The 25,559-nt window shown below is 37.9% G+C and overlaps 1 protein-coding gene across 18 annotated transcripts in view; it reads left to right on the top strand.

Moving 5' to 3' along the window:
• Nucleotides 1–25,559, top strand: part of Erc2 (ELKS/RAB6-interacting/CAST family member 2) — a 1,008,017-nt gene that overhangs the window by 18,853 nt on the left and 963,605 nt on the right. For all 18 annotated transcript variants that reach the window (XR_011371144.1, XR_011371143.1, XR_011371142.1 and 15 more), the window contains exon 2: nt 19,571–20,364. Coding sequence is in view for 15 of the 18 variants with exons in the window: in XM_070018479.1 (XP_069874580.1) it covers nt 19,708–20,364 (657 nt within the window). In the remaining 3 variants the exon portion in view is untranslated. The remainder of the gene's footprint in view (nt 1–19,570; nt 20,365–25,559) is intronic.

Here is a 25,559-nt window from a genome sequence, read left to right on the forward strand (position 1 = left end):
CTCAGGGTGCCACACTTGCTAGGCAGGAACTCTTCACAGAGCCACTAGCCATTTTTACACCAGTTTTGTTTATTTCATTTTATTTTTTTGCTGCAGATAGTGGGGCTTGAACACAGGGTCTAGACACTATGCCTAATCTTTTTGCTGAAGGCTGACACTCTACCACTTGAGTCACAGCTCCACTTACAGCTTTTTGCTGGTTAATTAACGATAAGAGTCTCATGGATTTTCCTTCCTGGGCCAACTTTGAATCAGATCTTAAGATTTCACCCTCCTGTACAGCTTAGATTATAGGTATGAGCTACTGGTGCTTGACTGCACCAGTTATTTTTGAAGCAGGGTCTTGTTTCTTGCCTGGGCGTGTACCTATCTACCTATTGTATGTTTCTTATTGGTACTGGGATGATGGGCATATGTCACTATGTCCAGTTTCCTTTTATTGAGATGGGACCTCTTGGACTTTTTCTGCCTAAACTGATCTGGAATCATCATCCTCTCAATCTCATTTTCTCAAATTGTTAGACTTAACTGGTATGAGCCACTGGCATCTGGTCGATTTTTGTAGATTTACAAAAAAATGGCTGATATCTTCAGCCATTTTGAGCAGCAGGTTGTATCTGACTTAAGATAGCCTGACAAGGATAAGCTTATTAAATTGAAGGGATTTCAAGATAACTTGGAGGTTTTAAACCACTCTGTCATGTTGGGGTAGTCTTGAGCTTATCAAGGTTAGCATTTCTTGAATATAGACTATATGCTGTCCATGTGCTAAGTGCTTTTCTCGTATAGTTTCATTTAATGTTTCTCAAATCTATGAAAAGTACTGCTGTTCCCCATTTTGCAGGTGAGGAAAGTGAAGTAATTTGTCTAAAGTTGTATGTCAGGAAGTTAGGTGGGTGGGGATAGGAGGTATAAATTGGGAAAGAGCAAAGGAAAGGGTGACATTGTCCAAAATGAAATGTGCTCTTTACCTGACTTACACAACTGTAACCCTTCTGTGCATCACCTTTATAATAATAATTTAAAAAATTAAAAACTTAGACATGTGATTCTAACAAGATTTGCTTTTTTTTTGAGGTCCTTTCTTTCCAAAAAGACTGAATCTCTCCTGTCTTGGTATAATTAGAAAATTGTCACATAACTTCAGAGTGATTTCAATGACATGAGGAAAATCAGGGTACCAAAGTATCAGCTTCATTCTTTCAAATGTTCAAAAATTATTTTGCATTGCTTCCGTGTCCCTAGGCCTGTGCTAGAGGAACCAGAGAGGGTATACTCTGGCCTTTCTGTGACTGGATCTTTCCTGTGAGGGAGGAATCCCTTGGGCCAAGTACAGATGGTTACCTGGGGCTTGTGGCCTGTCCCTCCTTGGCTAAATGACCCTAGTTATTTTCCAGAGTCTGCTTGAGAGTCTTTGCCAAGCCTGTTCTCCCAAAGGCAAACCGTGCTACCAGTGTGCATACTTCTGGGCCTAGGGCTACCAAAAAATATCCATTTGTGAGGTTAGAGACTAGATGTTACCAAATTGAAGTCTGTGGGTCAAATCTGACTATCACTTGTTTATATCAAGTCTTACGGGAACATGGCCATCTCCATTTGGTTATCTTCATCTGTGCTTGCTTTTCTGCTAAAATGACAGCTGTGACACACAACTGAATGGCTCACAAAGCCTGAAAAATAGTATCATTCAGCTTTTTGCAGGAAAAGTTTGCTCACCTCTGGTATAGCCGGAGATAGCCTAGAATAAGCAACTAAATGCATGTATGTGTCCCCTGGTTCTCTTCAGATGGGGTGCTGCCTGGAGGCAGGCCTTCCTCTACCCTTCAGAGTCTAAGAATTCTAGTTCAAAATTCAAACATCAACTTTCTCATTTTTACAGTTGCCAAGATAGGAAGACAGACTGACTCTAACTTTATTTACAAGTTTGTTAGCTCAATATATGTATTTAAAATATAGACATAATGGTCTTTGGGCCTATATTTGTACTCTTGCCTGAGATCCATGATGTTAAATACTGGGGTGCACTGTAGGGGGGTTAGATAGGAGGGAAGAGAGAGCCTTCAACAAACAATCACACAAGTTAATATTAAATCAGGTAAGGAAGAATTTTTGGATCACATATAGGTTACTGGATATAAGAGGTTTTTGGGTCGTAGACAATATTTTAAGTTCTGATTGTGGTGGTGGTAGTACAGGTATGCTTTCAATAAAAATTCATCAAGCTATTAGTTCTGCTTTATATTTGTCATTGAAATGTTATATTTTAAAAGCTTATAAAATAAAATAAGAATATAATGATAAAAGAGGAAAAGTGATCAACCTCAAACTCTTGCTCTCAGCTTGTTTTCCAAATTAAAACCCAAATACTGGGACTCACCTGCCAATTTATCTAGACGTTCCATATGTCTTCAGTATTCCCCTCTCTCTCATCGCAGCCCTTACATACACAGCCCTAAAGTGAGGGGGTTATAACAATAAAGTCCTACACCCAAACCTGGGAATGGGTCTGTCTAATCAGCCCACCACAAGACATTTCTGTTGAGGCTAATATTCCTTATATGTAAAGATGCTGCAGTTGCTGATATAGTCCTTCATGGAAAATGCCAATCCAACCTTTCTGTAGCCAGGCTTAGACACAAGTGTGACCTTATATGGTGTAGAGGAGGCTAATGATGTCCCTATTACATCTTTGTGGCACTTATGGTCTTTGTTAATAGGTGTGCTTGTTGTAAAAACTGTGAACAGGAAGACATCTTCCCAGGTATAGCAGGTTGGAAGTGATAGAAGAACAGCCCCAGCCAATGATGAATGAGTTCTTTGTCCTTCTGGAGGTGTGTCCTTGAGGCAGATTTTTACACTGTCCCAGAGCTCCTTCTACAAGACTGAATCCAGGTTCCAATAGTGGAAACTTTCTCAGAAATGTATCTTCCTTTATTGGTTTTTGTTCATGTTAAATTATCATCTCAAAACTTCGTAAGACTGAGTGTCTGCTTATGGGGATTTCTACCCAGGATGAATGGATCCCCTCATGAGTTCCTGTCCATTGCCCAGCGTTAGGCCCCACTGCCCAGGTTCCAGATAGCAAAATGGTTCTCCAAAAACTTCCAACCTGGTCCGCATGCTTTTTCTTATGGACCGCTCCATGATTATATGGTCACTTGTTTTGAGTCATGATCACCAGCTTTGATTCTTACCTTGAATAATTTTAATCTCTGGGAATCCTAGACTATATTTGTATCCATATTCATTCTTTCTCATAGATCTTACTCACTCTGAATCCTGGGCATTGGAGGCTGAATGTGAGTAACTTCTTTCTTCAGAGGGCTCCAAGATCATTATACGTATTGATTCTTTTCCTTTCTATTTTGCAAACTGGAGATCTGAATAGCTGAAGCTGTGAATGGATCAGAAAAGTGTTTGTTTTTTTTAACCTTCATTAGATGACTATGCTACCTAGCCAACCTGCTGTAGCCTAAACCAAGGCAAGAAGATAAAGTCAGTTTCTGTTACTAAAAAACAAAAAAAAACAAAAAAACAAAAAAAAAAACTATACTATGGTACAAAACACTATGCTTCTGCCATGGGAAAGACATTGGATGGAGAACATAGGAAACTTGGAAGAGTTTTTAAGTGGGCAGGGAGATACTTTGTGATTACAATTCCATTTTAGCACAGTTTGGCTGATGTTTTGAAAATAGAGTAGGAAGTATTTAAATAAAGTGAAGTGTCAGGAGGTTTGGGGGTCGCTTAAAAGTCTCATGTTGCAAATAGAGTAAGATAAGTAAATGTTGAAGCAAAGACACAGACTCAAGAAAGGTTTTAGAGGTATAATAGACAATTATTTTGTAATTTTTTATTGTTATTATAAAAACCTTAACCCTAGCCTATGAAGGGTGATTACAGTTACATAAGTCAGATAAAGAGTACATTTGTTTTAGTACAACTTTTTTTTTTGGGGGGGGCGTACAGTCATGGGGCCTGAACTCTGGGCCTGGGCCCTGTCCCTCAGCTTTTCAGCTCAAGGCTAGTGCTCTGCCACTTGAGCCACAGTGCCACTTCCGGCTTTTTTCTTTTTGCTTATGTGGTGCTGAGGAATCGAACCCAGAGCCTCATGCATGCAAGGCAAGCACTCTACCACTGAGCCAACTTTCCAGCCCTAAGAGTACATTTGTTTTTAGACAATATCCCCTCTGTACTTGCACTCTTCCAGGTTTTCCTTCCCATCACCATGAATAGATAAAATTTGGTAATAAACTTGAACTGGGAATGAGTTCTTTTTGTTTGTTTGTTTTTTGGTCAGTCGTAGGGCTTGAACTTTGGCCCTGGGCGCTGTCCCTCAGCTCTTCAGCTCAAGGCTAGGGCTCTACCACTTGAGCCACAGAGCCATTTCCAGTTTTCTGGTGGTTTATTGGAGCATGGTCTTTCCTGCTGGGCTGGTTTTGAACCGCAATCTTCAGATCTCAGCCTCCTGAGTAGTTAGGATTCTAGGCATGAGCCACTGATGCCTGGCTTGGAGAATGAGTTCTTATTTAATATTTTCTATGTGGGTAGAAGTGATAAAAAATTTAACTGCCTATGTGGACAAGCATGGAAAGAGTTTATCAGTCTGAATATAAGGTAATAGGGAGAGTAGTAGATTTGGACAGATTAGAGAGGGTGCATGCCCTGTCTTGAAATGGCTGTGCTGGTTGACTCCAACATGTCATTTTCCTTGGTGGAAAATGAATTTGATATGTTCAGATTTTTCAGGAGAAACTAGAATCTTTATTTGAATGTGACAAGCCTGTATTTTTCTATGTTGGCATCAAATCAGAATTCTAAATAACACTGTACTAGCCACACCAACACATCTGGAGGTAGTATCTGGCTCCTGAGCAGCCACTTCTTACTTGAGATCTATTCTACATCATATTTTCCTGTAGAAAGGTTTTTGGAATTAAGTATAATCTGAGACACAGTTTTTAAAAAGTTATGATGCTTGATCAGAAAAAAAGAGATATTTTAAGTTACCTAAATCTTGGAAGGTACTGATGATCTCAGCTCACACGGTCTGTCACAGAGCTCAGGTGATGGGCTGAGGCTGAGATCTGTGGAAATAAATTTAACCTAATTTAGAGCAGATAGCAGGAAATGCTTCTGTCTTAAAAATAGACCATTCCAGACCATGGTAGTCTGAGTTACTTGAGGTATCTGGGAATCAAGGCTCTCCCCAGCCTTTTTCCCATGAGCTTCTATTTCAAGAGTCCTTAAAACCTTTTAAGAGAGTGAGTAGAGGGTTATATTTTATTTATGAATCCATATGCCATTAGAGATAGCATCCTCATAGGTCCATAAAACCGCCTTTTATTTTATTGGAACCTTAAACAGAACATTCCCTTGGAATTCAAATTTTATTCATGGAGTGTTTTTAGAATGAAAGGTATTATGCAACCAGTTTTGTTGGTAGCATAATTTCTTTAATGTCAGCAACATTTTTTATGTGCATAGTTTGGCTAATAATTTACCCTGCTTGGCATTGCACATCACACATACAAACTTGCTGTGTGTGTGTGTGTGTGTGTGTGTGTGTGTGTGTGTGTGTGTGTGTGTGTGTGTGTGTGTGTGTGTGTGTGTGTGTGTGTGTGTGTGTGTGTGTGTGTGTGTGTGTATGCTGGTATTTGGGCCTTGAACTCAGGGCCTTGCTTTCTACCTTAGCGTTTTCCACTCAACACTGGTGCTCTACCATTTGAACCACACCTCCACTTCCTACTTTTTGCTTGTTAATTGGAGATAAGAGTCTCAGGAAGTTTTCTACTTTGGTTGGCTTTGAACCTTGATCCTCAGGTCTCAGCCTCCTGAGTAGCTAAGATTACAAGTGTGGCCCACTACTGCCCAGCTGTAACAGCAGGTATTTTAAAAGAGTTTATAAAAAAAGTCTACTGTTGGAATTTTCTTGACTCCATAATAGCATTTAAAGCATTAAGGTCTTAACTGCTACCTTATTTCCTAAAATTCATTTATAGGTGGGTTGAAAAGCTCAAAAGTGATCTTGAAGTCAGTAATGGAAATATAGGATATTATTCTATTATTGATTGTTGAATAAAGTTGATTATTCTGTCTTATCAGAAATTCATTTTAGAGAATTAAAAAAAATCAGAATAGATGAGAAATTAGGAAAAAAAAACCCAAAAAAGTACAAGTGTCAAAACAAGTTCCTTAAAATACATCAGGGAACTTAAACACAGCTGGAGGGTGGGGTGTTTGGGTGACTCAGAGGTGCAGGTAAGAATCATGTGGCTTAGGGGAACCTGACAGCCAAGGGAAATCTGCTCTTGGCTTACTTTGTACCTTACTTTGATTAATATATTTTAAATAAATTTGGTAGACTTATTTCCAAATAAAGTGGTTGGATTAGATTCGTAATTTAAATTATTGTTAAAAAGACATATGGCATAGTAATCAAAACAGCTTGGTATTGGCATAAGAACAGACCTCAGGACCAATGGAATAGAACTGAAAACCCAGAAATGAACTTACAGACCTATAGCCATCTAATCTTCGATAAGGGAGCTAAAACAATAGAATGGAAGAAAGACAACCTCTTCAGTAAATGGTGCTGGCAAAATTGGTTAACTACATGTCAAAAACTTAAGCTAGATCCTTATATATCACCCTGCACCAGAATCAACTCCAAATGGATCAAAGACCTTGAACTCAAAGCAGACACTCTGAAAACATTACAGGATGGAATAGGAGAAACCCTAGGTCTCCTTGGCTCAGGCCGAAATTTTCTGAATAGAGACCCAGAAACACAACAAATCAAAGAAAGGTTGGACAAATGGGATTGCATAAAGTTGCAGAGCTTCTGCAGGGCAAAGGACATAGCTAGCAAGATCAATAGAAAGCCCACGGATTGGGAGAAGATCTTTACTAGCCATACAATGGACAAGGGTCTCATATCTAAAATATACTTGGAACTCAAAAAATTAAACCCCCCAACAACAAATCCTCAAAGAAACAACTGCCCAATAAATAAGTGGGCGAAAGACTTAAAGAGAAACTTCTCTGAAGAAGAAAGAAGGATGGCCAATAGACACATGAAGAAATGTTCAACATCCCTAGCCATAAAAGAAATGCAAATCAAAACAACATTGAGATATCACCTCACTCCAGTTAGAATGGCAAAAATCAAGAACTCTAACAACAGATGCTGGAGGGGATGTGGACAGAAAGGAACCTTACTTCATTGTTGGTGGGAATGTAAACTTGTTCAATCACTTTGGAAAGCAGTATGGAGGTTCCTCAAAAGACTTCACATAGAACTCCCCTATGACCCAGCAATCCCACTTTTGGGCATTTACCCAAATGTTTACAAACAAGACCACACTAAAGCTACCAGCACAACAATGTTTATTGCAGCATTATTCACCATAGCTAAGATATGGAACCAACCCAGATGCCCCTCAGTAGATGAATGGATCAAGAAAATGTGGTATATATACACAATGGAATTCTATGCCTCCATCAGAAAGAATGACATTGCCCCATTTGTTAGGAAATGGAAAAACTTGGAAAAAATTATATTAAGTGAAGTAAGCCAGGCCCAAAGAAACATAGGTCCCATGGTTTCCCTTTTCTGTAATATCTAGTAGATGTATGAATCAAGTGGAAAAGGTCAGATAATGTGATGTCAGGAAAATGAACCCTTAGATATGTATTTTAATGTTTTTTTCTTTCATGCATGTGTTTCTAACGCATTTATAAGATTATCTCTTTGTTGCTTTGTATGTCCCTCCCCCACAGTATAACCCCTGCTTTCACTATATTTGATGTCAGTATAACTTGTGGAGGAGATGGGGAAAAACCAGTTGTTTAAGGATACAGGTGGACCTGTTGCAACAATGATAAGTACAAGTTGTCATGTCCAAAACGAGCTTTACAACATCGGTGCGTGGGGGGGGGAAAAGGGGGGAAGGAGAAGGATTGGGATTGGGATTGGGGGGGAGGGGGGAGGCTGGGAAGGGATGTGAAGGGTAAACAAAGGAGGAGGCTGCAATGCTTGGTAAGAAATGTACGCATTATCCTGCCCATGTAATTGTAACTCCTCTGTACAGTATGTTCACAAATAAAATAAAATTAAATTAAAAAAAAGTCATAAAGACAAAAAAAAGACATATGGCAATGAAGAAATTATTCTGTTATCATTTTTAGGCCCTTTTAATTTTCCTGTTTGATTTGATGAATTTTGTGGAATTGTATTTTCTCTTGTCCCGTGATCTTGATGATATAAAGATCAGCTTGTCAACTGCTTGTCATGGATTTCTGATGGCTGACTTGTGTTCCTTTTCATATTTATTGAGGTGTGCAAAATAGAGAATTATGTATTACTTTTTGGTTGTTTCATACATATACACACACATGCACACACATACACACATCCAGCATGTCAGTCCTGGGGCTTGAACTGTGGTCCCTGGGTGCTATCCCTTTTGTGCTCAAGGCTATTTATTGCTCTTATCACTTGAGCCACAGCTCTACTTCTGGCTTTTCTGGTGGTTGATTGGCGATAACAGTCTCATGGTCTTCCCTGTACAGCTAGGATTTCAGGTGTGAGCCACTAAATGCCCAGAAAATTTTTTTTTGTTCAGTCATGGGGCTTAAACTGAGGGACTGGGCCTGTCCCTCAGCTCTTTTGCTCAAGGCTAGCACCCTACCATTTTGAGCCACAGCTCCACTTCTGGTTTTTCATTGGTTAGGAGACAAGAATCTCATAAGGGCTTTTCTGCCTGGGCTGGCTTCAAACTGAACTCCTCTGGTATCAGCCTCCTGAGTAGCTAGGATTATAGGTGTGAGCCACTGGTGCCGAGTGCAATTTTAATCTTTTTTATTTGAGTATATTACACACAACATGGGTTTTATTATTACATTCTCATACATGTAGATAATACACTTTAATATACTTTAATCTAGTCATTATTTTTAACTTCTGTATTTCCCTGCTAGAGATCATTTTTGATATTTTTTAGGCAATTTAATTTCCCCATCTTAAAATAGTATTTAGTTCCTGTGACCACCTTTCCCCCAACCCCTGTTGGATATGAGGCAAAGAAAGCTCAGCTTGGGAAAGTCCACTGTTGGGAGTAAAGTTCTCACAGAAGGTATTTCTTGTCTCAATTACTGTTCTATCCTTAGTGTTCAGCACTGGGAATTGAGCTGATGCTTAAAAAATACTTATTGAATGAGTAACTCTAAATGGTTTGTGTAATTTTTTTTCCTGGTGTCCTGAAAGGAAATGTTTCTTGTCAAATAGAGTTAGGCAAAGGTACATCACATATTTGATTTTTGCACAGTTGCCAGAATACACTAGTGGCTGTCTTTGATGTAAACATGTTGGTATCAAATCAAATTCCCATTACCATTATCAATCCAAACATTTGCCAAGCTGTTAAGGAAGTGTCAATGAAAGCAGAGATGGAAGGTACCATATTAGTACTTAATAATTATTTTTTAAAGATTTATTTACTAAACAGGCAGTGCTGAAATCCCGAGTTTGGTAATTGAGAGAGAATTTAGTAACTTTGAAAAGTGTTGGTGGCTTCTAGGATAGTTGAGAGTGAAAAGTATCAGCTATGGAGGACAAATAGTCAAGGGCAAAGATGTTTCATTTTGATGTTATCCATCACATTCTTAATTAAATCTTTTTCAATGAAAATATTATAAAACATTATCAGTCACAATACTAATATTTCCACTTACAGAAAGGATAACCTTAAGCTAGGAGATGTTGGCTGTTGCCTGTATTCCTAGGTACTCAGAGGCAGATCAGTTGGAGGTTACTCCATTTTAAACCAACCGCAGAAAACTTTCCCTTGAGGAAAAAGGTAAGGGACAGTGCCTAGGCCCGAGTTCAAGCTCCAGTAACAAACAACATGCCTTTTCCCCCCCGCCCCTTTGTCTATTGTTGGTGCTAGCTGCTGGCTGGGATACTTTGGATCTTTTTCATGTGGTTTATCTCTTCTTCCAGAGCCTTTCTGTGTGGCTTCTCTTTGTATCAGGATAGCTTAGTTTTCTGTGTTAGTCACTGCATCACTGTGATTGAAATACCTAAACAGCACACTGTGAGAGAGATTTCAGTCATCATGGTGGGGTGAGCGTGATGGAGCTGCTAACATCATGGTGGATAAGAAGACAGAGTGCGTAACAAGAAGGGTCCAGAAATGATATATATGGCTCCTAAGTACTTGCTTTCAATAAAGTACTTCCTCTAACTAGCCCACTTTCCAGAGTTCCACCCCTTCAGAAAAATCTATTCAGATTTTGAATCCATCAATGGATGAAACAATTCACTAAGTCAGAACCTCATGATCTAGTAGGGAAAACACCCTTATAGACATATTCAGAATTGTTCTGTGCCAATTTCATAGGTGTTTCTCAATTCAATCACATTGACAGTTATGATTAACCACCATAACATCATGGCACCTGAATTTTAGGAAACAAAAGGGAAAGTCCCCAGCTTCTTTGGGCTAGAGGTGCCATATCTGCTCTATTTATTGGTCTGAGAAATTCCCAAGTCTAGTCTCAATTTATAAAGAAGGGAAATAGAATCCATTTCTTGAGGCAAGGAAAGGAAGGAACTTTTGGTAGGCATTAAAAATCCTTTGTTATAAAATATTTTATGGTGTTTAAGGTGCAAAAAGGAGAACATGTAAAGATGGAACATTGAGGGGAGTACCAGAGGATCTTGTTTTTGTGCTTCTCTCCCCCCACCTTTTCTACTAATAAACGTGTGTGTGTGTGTGTGTGTGTGTGTGTGTGTGCGCACTAGGATTGAACTCAGGGGTTGTAACTCTTGTACCATTTGATCCACACCTCTACTTACAATATTTTTCTGGTTAATTGGAGAGGAGTCTCTTAGATTTGTTTGCCTGTACTGTTTTTGAGCTTGATCCTCAGATCTCAGCCTCCTGAGTAGCTAGGATTATAGGCATGAACTACCAGGCCTGGCTCTGATAACCTTAATTTTCCTACTTAGTTGTCTTAGTTTAGCTTAATGTTTTCCTTTAAAAATGAATGAAACATTGATTTTGTCTAAAATTATGTATACATACTTAAAAGAAATTGGAAGCAGCATCATTTTGTTAATAGAGAATGTCTGTGAGTGACAAGACTGAATGTGTTCATTTACCTCTTTGATCTTATCTTTATTTTCCACAATGACCTATTAGTTGTTTAATAATTAAGGAAACCATTATGCCAATTAGAAAGTCTCTTGATAAATAAAAAAATAGAAAATGGATTATACTCTCTGATCTCAATGTCATTAAATTTGAACTATACAATGTTATTCCAAATTTCTGTCTGCTTTGACATGTTTTTATATTAATGTTGGTACTGGGACTTGAACTCATGGTTCAGATTTTTCACTCACAGCGGACATTCTACCATTTGAGCCATGCTTCCAGTTCTGGCTTTTTGCTGGTTATGGAAATAAGAGTCTTTTGGATTTATCTGCCTGGGTTGGCTCTACACCTTGATCCTCAAGTCTTATTTCCTTGAGTAACTAAAATTATAGGTATGATCCACAATGCCTAGCTCCACTTTGGTAATTTAAATATATTGTTTGAGATAACTACTGGGATAGAAAAAAAGACTTCAAATGAAAAAACAGCAAACTATTTATAAGCTACAGTAAGAATTTTAGATGTACAACCTTTGAGTATGCAGAAGTGTGTTTCCCTGTGTTTATTTATTTAAAATGTGACTGATGACAAATGATAATTTAATGTAAAAAGACAAAAATTAACACAAACATTAATTGTTGGGGACTTTAACACACCACTATCCCCACTAGATAGATCAACTCTGCAAAATCTCAACAGAGAAACTGCAGATCTAAACAACTGCATAGATCAAGTAGATTTAACAGACATCTCCTGAATATTTCACCCAGCAGCATCAGAATACACGTTCTTCTCAGCAGCACATGGAACATTTTCCAAAATAGATCACATTTTAGGTCACAAAGCAAACTTGTCCAAATTCAGAAACATTGAAGTTATACCTTGCATTCTCTCAGACCACAAGGGAATAAAATTAGAACTCAACACCAAAAGCCACTAAAGAAAGTCCTGTAACACATGGAGGCTGAACAACACACTGTTGAACCACCAGTGGGTCATGGAAGAGATTAGAGAGGAAATTCAAGTGTTCATGATATTCAACAAAAATGAATGCACAAACTACCAGCTCCTCTGGGATACAGCAAAGGTAGTACTCAGAGGCAAGTTTATAGCTCTGAGTTCCTCCATCAACAAATTGGAGAGATCTGAAACCAACAATTTAATGAGACAGCTGAGCCTCCTTGAAAAAGAGCAGCAAGATAAACCCCAATCCAGTAGATGGAAAGAAATAATCAAAATTAAATCAGAATTAAATGAATTAGAATCCAAAAAAAACATAGAAAGAATCAACAAAACAAAGAGTTGGTTCTTTGAAAAAATTAACAAAATAGACAGACCCTTAGCAAATCTTATCAGAAAAAGAAGAGAACACAAATAAACTCAGAGATGAGAATGGAAACATCACCACAGAAACAACCAAGATTCAGAACATTATAAGGAATACTTCTCAAAATTTTATGCTAATAAGTTTGAGAACTTGGCAGAAATGGACCTTTTCCTAGCGAATATGGACATGCCGAAACTAAACCAAGATGAGTTAAACCATCTTAACAGGCCCATATCAAGCATTGAAATAGAAACAGCAATAAGAGACCTGCCATCTAAGAAAAGCCCAGGACCAGATGGTTTTACAGCGGAATATTACAAGGTCTTCAAAGCAGAGCTCACACCAATACTCCTTCAACTCCTCAATGAAATTGAAAGAGAAAGTTCACTACTGAACTCATTCTATGAAGCCATAATAACCCTCATCCCAAAACCAGGCAGGGACTCATCAAAGAAAGAGAACTATAGACCTATTTCTTTGATGAACATTGATGTAAAACTTCTCAACAAAATTTTGGCCAATCGACTTCAACAATTCATCCAAAAAAATCATACACCACGATCAAACAGGATTCATTTCAGGGATGCAAAGCTGGTTCAATATATGCAAATCAATTAACATAATTCATCACATCAACAAGAGCAAGGATAAGAACCACATGGTTATCTCAATAGATGCAGAAAAAGCATTTGACAAGATCCAACACTACTTTATGATGAAGGTTCTGGAAAAATCAGGAATCCATGGAACATTCCTCAATACAATAAAGGCTGTGTATGACAAACCTACAGCCAGCATTATATTCAATAGTGAAAAACTAAAGCCATTTACTCTAAACTCAAGAACGAGACAAGGATGCCCACTCTCTCCACTGCTCTTCAATCTAGCATTAGAATGCCTAGCTACAGCAATAAGACAAGATGCAAACATAAAGTGGATCCAAATAGGGAAAGAAGAAGTAAAACTCTCCCTCTTTGCAGATGACATGATCTTGTATTTAAAGAATCCCACAGACTCCATTCCCAAATTACTCAAGCTGATTCAAAACTTTGGCAAAGTAGCAGGGTATAAAATTAACTCTCAAAAATAAATGGCCTTTCTGTATGGCAACAATGAGAAAAGGGTGGCTGAAATTAGGAAAGCAACTCCATTTTTTTTTTTTTTTTTTGGTCGGTCGTGGGGCTTGAACTCTGGGCCTGGGCGCTGTCCCTCAGCTCTTCAGCTCAAGGCGAGTGCTCTACCACTTGAGCTACAGTGCCACTTCCGGTTTTCTGGTGGTTTATTGGAGATAGGAGTCTCACGGTCTCTCCTGCCCGCGCTGGCTTTGAACCGCGATCCTCAGATCTCAGCCTCCTGAGTAGCTAGGATTACAGGCGTGAGCCACCAGCGCCCGGCTAGCAACTCCATTTTTAATAGCCCCACAAAAGATAAAATACCTAGGAATTAACCAAAGAAGCGAAGGACCTCTATGATGAAAACTTTAAAAACTTGAAAAAGGAAATCAAAACAGAACTTAGAAAGTGACAAAAACTCCCATGGTCCTGGATTGGAAAGATCAACATCATGAAAATGGCAATGCTTCCCAAGGCTATCGACAAATTCAATGCGATACCTATCAATATTCCAACCTCATTCTTCAAGGAAATAGAAAAGGCAATCTAAAAGTTCATATGGAACAATAAAAGACCCCGAATAGCAAAAACGATCCTTAACAGAAAGAACGGTGCTGGAGGAATATCAATACCAAATTTCAAACTCTACTATAAAGCCATAGTAATCAAAACAGCTTGGTACTGGCACAAGAACAGACCTTAGGGCAAATGGGATAGAATTGAAAACCTAGAAATGAACCTAAAGACCTATAGCCATCTAATCTTCAATAAGGAAGCTAAACAAATAGAATGGAAGAAAGACAGCCTCTTCAGTAAATGGTGCTGGCAAAATTGGTTAACTACTTGTAGAAAACTAAAGCTAGATCCTTATATATCACCCTGCACTAGAATCAACTCCAAATGGATCAAAGACATCAGAGTCAAAGCAGACACTCTGAAAACAGTACAGGATGGAATAGGAGAAACCCTAGGTCTCCTTGGCACAGGCTGAAATTTTCTTAATAGAGACCCAGAAACACAACAAATCAAAGAAAGGTTGGACAAATGGGATTGCATGAAATTACAGAGCTTCTTCATGGCAAACGACATAGCTAGCAAGATCAATAGAAAGCCCACGGATTGGGAGAAGATCTTCACTAGCCATACAACAGACAAGGGTCTCATATCTAAAATATACCTGGAACTCAAAAAATTAAATGCCCCCCCCAAATCTTCAAAGAAACAACTGCCCAATAAATAAGTGGGCAAAAGACTTCAGAGAAACTTCTCTGAAGAGGAAAGAAGGATGGCCAATAGACACATGAAGAAATGTCCAGCTTCCCTAGGCATAGAAGAAATGCAAACCAAAACAACATTGAGATGCCACCTCATCCCAGTTAGAATGGCTATAATCAAGAACTCTAATAACAACAGATGCTGGAGGGGATGTGGACAGAAGGTAACCTTACTGCATTGTTGGTGGGAGTGTAAACTTGTTCAACCACTTTGGAAAGCAGTATGGAGGTTCCTCAAAAGACTCCACATAGGGCTCCTCTATGACCCAGCAATCCCACTTTTGGGTATTTACCCAAATGAACACAAACAAGACCACACTAAAGCTACCAGCACAACTATGTTTATTGCAGCATTAGCTAAGATATGGAACCAACCCAGATGCCCCTCAGTAGATGAATGGATCAAGAAAATGTGGTATATATACACAATGGTATTCTATGCCTCCATCAGAAAGAATGACATTGCCCCATTTGTTAGGAAATGGAAAGGCTTGGAAAAAATTCTATTAAGTGAAGTAAGCCAGGCCCAAAGAAGCATAGGTCCCATGGTTTCCCTTATTTGCAACAACTAGTATATGTCTGAGTCAAGCAGAAATGGTCAGATAAGTTGATGTTAGGTGAAATGAACCCCAAGATAAGTATTCAATTTTTTTTCTTTCATGCAATTGTTTCTAACATATTTATAAGATTATTTCTTTGTTGCTTTGTATGTCCCTCCCCCACGGTATAACCCCTGCTTTCACTGTATTTGATGTTGTTATAATTTATGGAGGGGAAGGGCAAAAACAAATTGTTTAACTAGGGATATATGTGGGCCCATTGCAACAATGAGATGTACAAGTCATTATGTCGAAAAACAAACTTTACAACTTTGATGGAGGGAGGGAGGATTGGGGCGGGGAGGTGGGGGAGTATGGGAAGGATGGGAAGGGGAAACAAAAAGGAGGCAACAATGCTTGATAAGAAATGTACTCATTATCTTGCCCATGTAATTGTAACTCCTCTGTATAGTATTCTCACAATAAAAAAAGAAGAAAAAAATAAAAATAAAAAAATTAACACAAATGAAGTAGAAATGAAGATAACCATATAGTTACGATGGAAAATAGGATATAATAAAATATATCAATGATCCTAAAAGCTGTGTTCCTTTGAAACACAAAGAGACAAACATTTGCCATTTTGTTTCCAGTAGGAAGGAAATGGGAATTTAAGTGGAGGAGATGACTAATAAAAAACTAAGGGTAAGGTATATATGATGATATCAATAAGCTAGATAATTCTAGTTGGAGCAGACTGAGTTTGAAGAAATATTGTTTTGATAATTGATATAAGTAAGAAACCAAAGGTGTCAGTGAACATAGTAAAAAACTGAAAAACGAATTTGCAACAGAGCCTTCTTAATTTTATGGGTTCTATTTTATCAAATGCTTCAGGAATAGTAAGAATTTATATTGGTCATTCTAGAAAACATAAAAAATACATTCTATGTTACTATCATAATGCTAAATATAGACAAGGAAGGCAAACTGTGGCCCAATGCCAGTTGCTTATATTATATAATATTTTGAAACATGGTCTTGCTATGTAGTCCAGGCTAGCTTTGAACTTTTTAAAAAAAAATAAATATAGGTGAACTAGAGATCTTTTACCTCTGCTTTGCAAGTGCTGGGGTTACAGGCTTGTAATAACATGTTTGCTTTTGCACATTTATTTAAAAATAAACATGATCTCAAACAAGATATTATATCTATGTATTTTATATGTTATGTGTTTGTGTTCTGTATATTATTAAAAAAGGAACAAAAATTCACTTTTTGTTTGTTGGTTATGACCAGCTGATCTGGGAAAATCACTGAGGATTAAATATGTGTATGTGAAAATTTGTGAGAGGGATCTCAAACCTAGCCCCCAAAATCAGAAATATCTGTTTCCATAAACAAGGGGATAAAATAATATAGGAAGGACTCAGATACCTGGATTCTAAGGATAGTAAAATAACAAATTTATTTTAGAAATTATATACCATCCCATTCTTACATATCTTTATTAGTAAAAACTTAGAACATGCAAAAAAACAAAGGGAGAAAATGAAAACATCTTAGAGTCCTATCACTAATAATATTTTAATGTGTATCATTCCAGTCTCCAGAGCTAGTAATTGTGTGTGTGTATGTGTGTATCTACAGTAAATCACAATTTTTTCTACTTTTATCCTTTACTAATAGTATGTTATGAGCATCTTTCTATATAATCAAATACTTATGTTAAACTCTTACTATTCCATCATTTGTCTTTCTCATGATTTGTGCAATCAAATTCTTAGGATTGTTTATTCTTTTTTTTTTTTTTGGTGGAGGAAAGAAAGACTCTATGCTTGGGACTTCTTTCTTTCTTTTTTTTTTTTGCAATAGGGTTATTTTCTATTATAAGTTACCTTGATGGCTTTTATGACATTCTTGATATTTTGTGCAAATGTCTGTATCTGAATTCTTTTATCTAAGATCAGAGATTGATATCATTTATTTATTTAATAAATGTGAAATAGAATATATCATAATTAGTGGAAGTTTAATCAATTAAAAAATAACCCAAAACAGAATGCAAACAATGGATGGATCTTATTTATGATCCAATCTGCTATACTTCTTTTGATTGGAAAATTGAGCTCATTAATATTTAGGGTTGTTATAGAGAAATGTGTCATGATTCCTCTTTTTTAAAGACTAGATTATTTATGAAAAAATCTTAGATATAAAATGATTTTCATTTTTTTAAAGAGAAAACTGAGTTAATCTCATACTTTTTCCATATGGGTGTACTCAGAACTTCATCTTGATAGTAAATAAATCTAGCTGAAGAAGGGCTTATCTTTCCCAGTTGTTCTATCTAAAGTTATGATATGCAATCTTTTTAGATCAATATGAGTCTCATGCCTATCCCTGAACTAGCTGCTATGTCTGGAATGGAATAATATTGGACAGACTTGAATCTTGTTCTCCATCCAGGATGGAGTGAGGGAATTAGCCTTACCTAAATTTTATGAACTGTGAGTAAAGGTTTGGAGGCAATGTTTTTTTTTCTTTAGAAAATGAGGATTGTATTACTAGAAAGTTTTTGTGGAGGTAGGGAGAAGAGATGAATTTGATAGGCAAATAAATAAAAGATGCCCTGTATATTGTCTTTAATATATTGATCTCATGATGGCAATAACAATCTGAACTACTGAGTATTCTATGCTAGGAAGCAAATTGAGTGTCTAGTTTAATATTATTTCTAACCATGAGTTAGATGGTGTTACTTGGACTTTATCAATTGAAGAGTAGAAATTAAATAAACCTTTGCTCACTCAACAAGTCCATGTAGAGTGGGTATTTGAACTTCAGTTTGCCTTTCTTCAGGATATACTCTCATATTATAAAGTTGAGGGAAAAAGTACATTAAAGACTCTTTAAGGACAAGAGTAAAAGACCATAGTGCACTTCATTAAGGCTATTTGGGTGTTCATATTGAAAGGATAATTACAACTAGCTACATAAAATCAGTACTGATTATATGTGAGTCACCATGACAGGAAGCTTCTATTTTTTTTTTTTTTCTTTAGAGGTTATGGGACCAAGAACTCTTAACACCTGTATTGGTGGGCAGAGGTTATTGTGAAAAGATTAAAATGGAAGAGAATTCTCAAATGGCTGAGTGCTGGTTGCTCATACCTGTAATCCTAGCTACTCAGGAGACTGAGATCTGAGGATCATAGTATGAAGCCAGCCTGGGCAGGCAAGTCTACAAATAGCAAAACACCAGCAGTAGAATTGTGGCTGAAGTAGTAGAGTACTATTCCTGAGCAGAAAACAAACCAAAAACTCTTAAGAACAAAAATCTAAGGGACAGCTTTATGCTGAGTTGAGCATCATGACCTGCATACACAGCCTCCCCACCTACCTAAACAAAAACAAACAAATTAAAACAAAACAAAAAAAGAAAAGAAAAGAAATTCTCAATGACCAGCCTAGGAGATGCATGTGAAAGGAGAAAGGGTTGTTGTTTCCCGCGGTGATAGAGCATTACAAATGGGCTCAGATATGTAGATATCTTCAGTTGAACTACCTCTTTTTCTTCTAGCTCTAAGATTGACCAGTAGGCTCCCAACTCAAGTGTCAGTGGTAGTGACTGGCAGGTAAGCCATCCAGAAGGCTGTGTTAAGAAGAATTCCCAACCTATTAGAGAGAAGGATGGATAGGGATATCTGGAATAAATAGCATAGGGGAAAGTAACAATATGCTTATTAGATGTTTGAAATCCCAGGAAGCAGCAGCACATGTGTATGATAGTCACACCCTTAAGTTTGGATTATGTTATTGCTCAAGTGTCTATGAAGGAGAAATTCCATGGTTAGAATTTCCCCAATTCTGATAGCACAAAATTGTTTTCTGAAGGATGAAACAGTTTCATTTTTGCTTTGAGAACTTTTGACCTGGCTTTGGGCAAGAGAATTCATTTGAAAAGTTTACATGTTGTAAGTAGTGTTTGGGGGTTACTTTCCTTATTAAATGAACATTATTGATGTCAATAACAATCTGGCTATTTATAGTCATTTATCATTTCTTCACTTATCTATCTTAAATATAATGCAGTTAGAGTTCTAAAGAAGTTTGTTCATAATTATCCTCCTTTTTTTCCTTTCTCATTTTACAGATCTCTGATTGGAATAATCACCTGGTACAGCCTAAAAAGAATGTAGTGACAGTTCTGGCCTAGAGTGGAATTAGTGGCTTAAACTCCAGCTTAAAATAGCATTCTTCTCTTCAGCAGCGCTTCAAAAAAGAAGAAAAATGTATGGAAGTGCAAGAACAATCACTAATTTGGAGGGGAGCCCTTCCAGATCACCTCGTTTGCCAAGGTCTCCTCGTCTGGGCCATCGAAGAACGAGTAGTGGAGGTGGGGGTGGAACAGGCAAGACTCTGTCTATGGAAAATATCCAATCCCTTAATGCAGCCTATGCTACATCTGGCCCCATGTATCTGAGTGATCATGAAGGAGTAGCTTCAACAACTTACCCAAAGGGCACTATGACTCTTGGCAGGGCCACGAATCGAGCTGTTTATGGAGGTCGAGTCACAGCCATGGGAAGTAGTCCCAATATTGCCTCAGCTGGACTTTCCCACACAGATGTCCTTTCATATGCAGATCAACATGGCGGTCTGAGCAGCTCAGCCCATCATCACCATCACCAGGTCCCTTCTATGTTGAGGCAAGTAAGAGATAGCACCATGTTAGATCTTCAAGCCCAGCTCAAGGAACTCCAGAGAGAGAATGACCTCCTCCGGAAAGAGCTAGACATCAAGGATAGCAAGCTGGGATCCTCCATGAACAGCATCAAGACTTTCTGGAGTCCTGAGCTAAAGAAGGAGAGAGTCTTGAGGAAAGAAGAGGCAGCCCGGATGTCTGTCCTCAAGGAGCAGATGAGGGTTTCTCATGAAGAAAACCAGGTAGGTTATGACTCCCCACAGTGATTTTCAGCCTTGATGTCTTACTGAGTAGTTGATGCTTTGCAGGTGCTTCCAGGACCTGTACAAAGGAACGTTTGGCACCACCAAGAAGGCAGTAACTATATATATGTATATATACACATATATGTGTATATATATGTGTATATATATATATATATCTATATATCTTAGATGCTTGGGGAGAACACAAGGAATAGGATATCATACCTTGTGACCTCTTTATTTCAAATAACTTTTTCACATAATTACAGAAGTGGGGGAGGAGTACCTCTCCTTGCTAATTTTTATACTTGGTTAATTATGTTGTCTTTTTCAGCAGTTGCAGTAGCAATTCAGATGTTACTCCCACTGAATACAAGAAGAAAATGCTAACCACAAGAGTAAATACTTCACATTAAAGGGCCACATTTGACTGCAGAATTTGTTTCTCCTGAAGTACCCACAGTGTTATTCCTAAAATGAATGGAGTTACTTCTCGAAGTATCAAACTAAACAATAGGAGATGGGATTCATTAGAATGGGTTTGATACCTGGTACACAATCAACTTGAACTTAGTCTTTCTTTACCTATTCAATATTAATGATCTGCCATATGCAAGAGGCCTTCTTTCTCTTCTTTGATCCATCTTCTATGTTGCTGCAAGATTAGTGAGGTTACTTTCCCAAAGTCTTCCTGTACTTAGGCTTCTCCCTTCTTTAAAGTCGTAAGTATTACTCATTTTCTCCAAAGTGAAGTCTATGGTCTTGACTTAGCTCACAGCATCTTCTACTGGAAGGCCTGGCCCAGCTTTGCCAGCCTAACATTGTATCCCCTCCTGCGTCTGAACTACCTGTACCACAGGTTGGCAGTTCCTGAACAGGGTTTTCCACCCCAATGCCTTGGTTCATGCTGATCTATTTCACAATTAGCTACCTCAGCACCCCTTCTTCACTTCCCTTCCAGCTTAGCCTCCATTTTCAAGTTCTAGCTATTATGTAAGACCTATCTTCTAGGTTGCTATTTTTATAAGGCTTTCGAGTCTGACATGCCTGGTTTTAAGTCTCATCTTCACCTCTTACTAGTGGTGAGAGAAAGGCTAAAAGAAGAGGGAGCTACGTCATTTGGCTCAAGAATCCTCAGGTAGCATTTTATTTCCTCAGGTAGCAATTTATTTCCTATAGACATTTTAAGATGACTCCAGCATGACTTACCTAGCCATTGCCTAATGATATCTCTGCTCTTTTTGGGGTTGTTATCCCCTGGTTATCACTTCTTGGAAACCACATAGCTGTGGAAACATTGGCAACTTGTACAAAAATCTTCCCCTTGTGTGCATGAAGAGCAATCTCTATATCCTTTTGATGATCTGAAAATCAGTTTCTGGTTTTCACATGTGGAAATGTATTTTTTTTAAGTTGGAACACAAAGTTTTGTTTTTTACTCATAAATAAAATTAACATTCTTTGCCACTATTTCTATAGTTTCCTGATATTTCTGGTTCATGCACTATTTGTGACCCTGTCATTATGAGTTGCTTTCCCCTCTGTTCTATATTCTTTTCCTCTTGCTAGTTTCATGTTTGGAATAAAGCAGTTTAGCAAACATGAAAATAGTAACAAAAACGTTTGAGAGCTATTCTTTGAGCTATCAACTCCAAAATGACTTTTTTTTTGTTGGTTGTGTGGCTTGAACTCAGGGTCTGGGCAGTGTCCTTGGCTCAAGGCTCTACTACTTTGAGCTCCACTTCAGGTTTTCTGGTGGTTAATTGGAGATAGCTGGCTTCAAACCACTATACTCAGATCTCAGCCTCCTGAGTAGCTAGGTTATAGGTGTGAACCACCAGTGCTCAGCTTCCAAGACGACTTTTTTCTCATGCATTTATTATTGAATTTTTTTTTTTTTTTGTCGGTCATGGGGCCTGAACTCTGGAGCTGGGTGCTGTTCTTTAGCTCTTCAGTTCAAGACTAATGCTCTACCACTTGAGCCATATCACCACTTCCAGCTCTTTCTGCTTATGTGGTGCTGAGGAATCGAACCCAGGGCCTCATGCATGCAAGGCAAACACTCTACCACTGAGCCACCTTCCCAGCCCCATATGAATTTGTTTTTGAGCATAGAGCCCCAATTTTAAATGTATGTTTATTTAAAAATATATGATGTGCTGTAGTGTCTTCTATTGCAGTCACAAAAATATGGACATGATGAAGTAAGTATTATGTTGAAGTAAGTAAATTTTAATGATGTATATAACTTTTATTACTTTTTTGCTTTTTTTGTGATAGTAAGGGAATTTGAACTTGGGATCCTGTTTTTGCTGGGCAGGTGCGCTGCCACTTGAGTTATGACCTTTATCCTTTTTGTTTGCTTTAGTTATGCTTTGGATGGGGTCTTGAATTGGTGTTTTGCCTGTGATTGTGGCTCTCTTACATGCTTCCCATATAGCTGGGACCACAGGCATGTGCACCATCCTTGACTCCTTTTTTGTTAACTCTTTGGCCTCAAACTGTAATCTTAATCTCTGCCTCTCAAGTAGCTAAGAGTCCAAGTGTGAGCCACCACACCCAAACTCTTTTATGCCCTTAGTAATAATATTTCAAACCTCTTTTTTATTTCATTCATGAGAATTGGGTAATAGCCACAGTTGCCCTAATAGTCTCATATGATCCTTTTGTTCTCACCAGTACTGTGATCACAAAAAGCTTGAGTCTTGTGGGTGACAAGTGATTGTGACATTTAGACAAGTAAAACCCTGCATTCTTAATCCGTGTACTACAGATAGGTAAAATATAATTATTTTCTTTTTTAGGTTAATATTAAAAAGAAAGCAGCATGGAGAGCTCAAAAAGTCAGTTTATTTGCAATATGATGTGATACCATATACAAAAAATAAAAGATTGATTAAAAGCAAGTATTTTTTAAAAAATTGAAATGCTTTCCTTCTCAATATTAAGGGTTCCTTTCAGAGAGGTGAGTGCATGCCTATTGCTCAGGATAGGATAGATTCTTCTGTGGTATACAACAAGCTTCAAATCTCAGTGGCTTACTCCATCAGATATTTTTTCTTTTAATTTTTTTACTACATATATTTTTATCTTTTTTATTGACATCAATTAGTTGTACAATGGGATTACATTTAAAAACAAGAATGCAAGTAATTTGTTTGGGCTATAACCATGTGCATCACTGATAAGAAGTTGGAGAAGTGAGTTTGGAAAGAGGAAAACGCCCCAAAATACACATTATTAAATAATATACAATTAGGGGAGAATAAATCACATTATATGAAAAAAGAGTTAATGTATGTACACAATGCTTCTGGTTATGGTTACTCCTCTACAATTCTCATCTGAAGTATGGAGCTGGCCAAGTGATTGTCTGTGCAGGTCTTTTCCATGCAGTGACACAGGATCCAGGGTTTGATGCCTGTATGCCTGGCTCTAAAGGTGGCTACACCAAGAGAAGAGGTTGCCTGGAGATGGCACATTGGTTCTTTTGTTCTTTGGATCAGAAGTGACATGTTAAAGGAACTGGGTTTTGTAGTCTTCTCTGTTTGACACATTGAGAAGAGACAGGAATGGGGGATAACTACCCCTATCTGTGCAGTTTTTAGGTTTGTCAAAAATGTGTAGTTGAAATAAAGTTAGAGAAACAATTTAGACTTCCTCTGTTATGGCTACTGCTACCAGCAGACATATGTTGAGGCTTTGTCATGTGCTGTATTACATTGTTTTGTGTTTGCAACAATCATCTGAGGTAAGTATTTGAAATGTCCTCAATTTATAGATAAAATGTAAATGTAGAAAAAAATAACTTACCCAAGTTTACACAACTTAGTCAATGATGGAGCTGGGTTTTTATGCTGACTGAACTGTCAACAGAATCTTGGTATTATTGGAAGATCATACTTCCTATATGTTAGATGAAAAGAATGACAAGTTTGGGGCTGGGACATGTTTCAAGTGGTAAAGCACATGCCTACTAAGCATGGGGCCCTGTGTTCAAACCCCAATACCACACAAAAAATGTTTTGATGGAATGATTAAGAATGTCACTTAGTGTAACTAGAATTCTTATTCTTAATTAGGACCTATTTTCTAAATATTAATAGTTTTTGTGCAATATAAGATTTCCATTTGTTTTAGCCATCTTTCTATCACTAAAATAAAATGCCCAAGGTAATAGGTTTTGAAGAGAAAAGTTTTATTTTGGCTTGCAGTTTTGGAGGGTCCAGTCCAAGATTGTATGGACCCATTGATTTCGGGCTCTGATGGGCATGCCAGATGGCAATAGTGGATAGTTAGTTGCATAAAGGAGAAAACTTCTTACCTGTGACCAGGAAGCAAAAGTGATGATTCCAGGGTCCACAATCTCCTTTAAGGAAACATCTCCAGTGACCTCAGGACCTCCACTAAGGGCCCTCCTGCTAAGGCTTCCATTTTCTCCCAGAAGCATCATCCCATGGATGAAGTCTTTAACATGTGGATCTTTGGGGGGACACTTGCCTAAATTATAGATAATTATTTTTCATGACTTTTTTTTTTTTTTTTTTTTGGTTGTGGGGCTTGAACTCTGGGCCTGAGGGCTGTCCCTGTGCTCTTCAGGTCAAGGCAAGCGCTCTACCACTTGAGCTACAGCGCCACTTCCGGTTTTCTAGTGGTTTATTGGAGGTCAGAGTTTCACGGACTTTCCTGCCCGGGCTGGCTTTGAACGTCGATCCTTAGATCTCAGCCTCCTGAGTAGCTAGGATTACAGGCGTGAACCATCGGCACCTAGCTTTTCATAACTTTTTAAAGAGAAGAATATCGTAACCCCTTTTTCTATATGAAAGAAAAGAACATAAAATATTTAAAGAATATTTGATTGTGTGTGTGTGTGTGTGTGTGTGTGTGTGTGTGTGTGTGTGTGTGTGTGTGTGATTTGTGCTAGTATTGGTGCTTGAACTCATGGCTTCAAGCTCTTGCTTGGCGTTTTTGCTCACAGATGGTGCTTATACCTCTTGGGCCATATCTTCAAGTTCCAGATTTTTGCTAGTTAATTGGAGGTTAGTGTCTTGAGGATTTGTCTTCTTGGGGCTGGGTTTGAAGCGCAGTCCTCAGCTTCTTTAGTATCTAGGATCATAGACATGGACCATTGGTGACAGGCTTTAAAAAATTATCTTTTAATGCATAATAACCAGAGACTAGAACTACAAAGG

This window comes from Dipodomys merriami, unplaced genomic scaffold (assembly GCF_024711535.1).
Source record: "Dipodomys merriami isolate MVZ:Mamm:240054 unplaced genomic scaffold, mDipMer1.0.p SCAF_13, whole genome shotgun sequence".
Taxonomy (NCBI): domain Eukaryota; kingdom Metazoa; phylum Chordata; class Mammalia; order Rodentia; family Heteromyidae; genus Dipodomys; species Dipodomys merriami.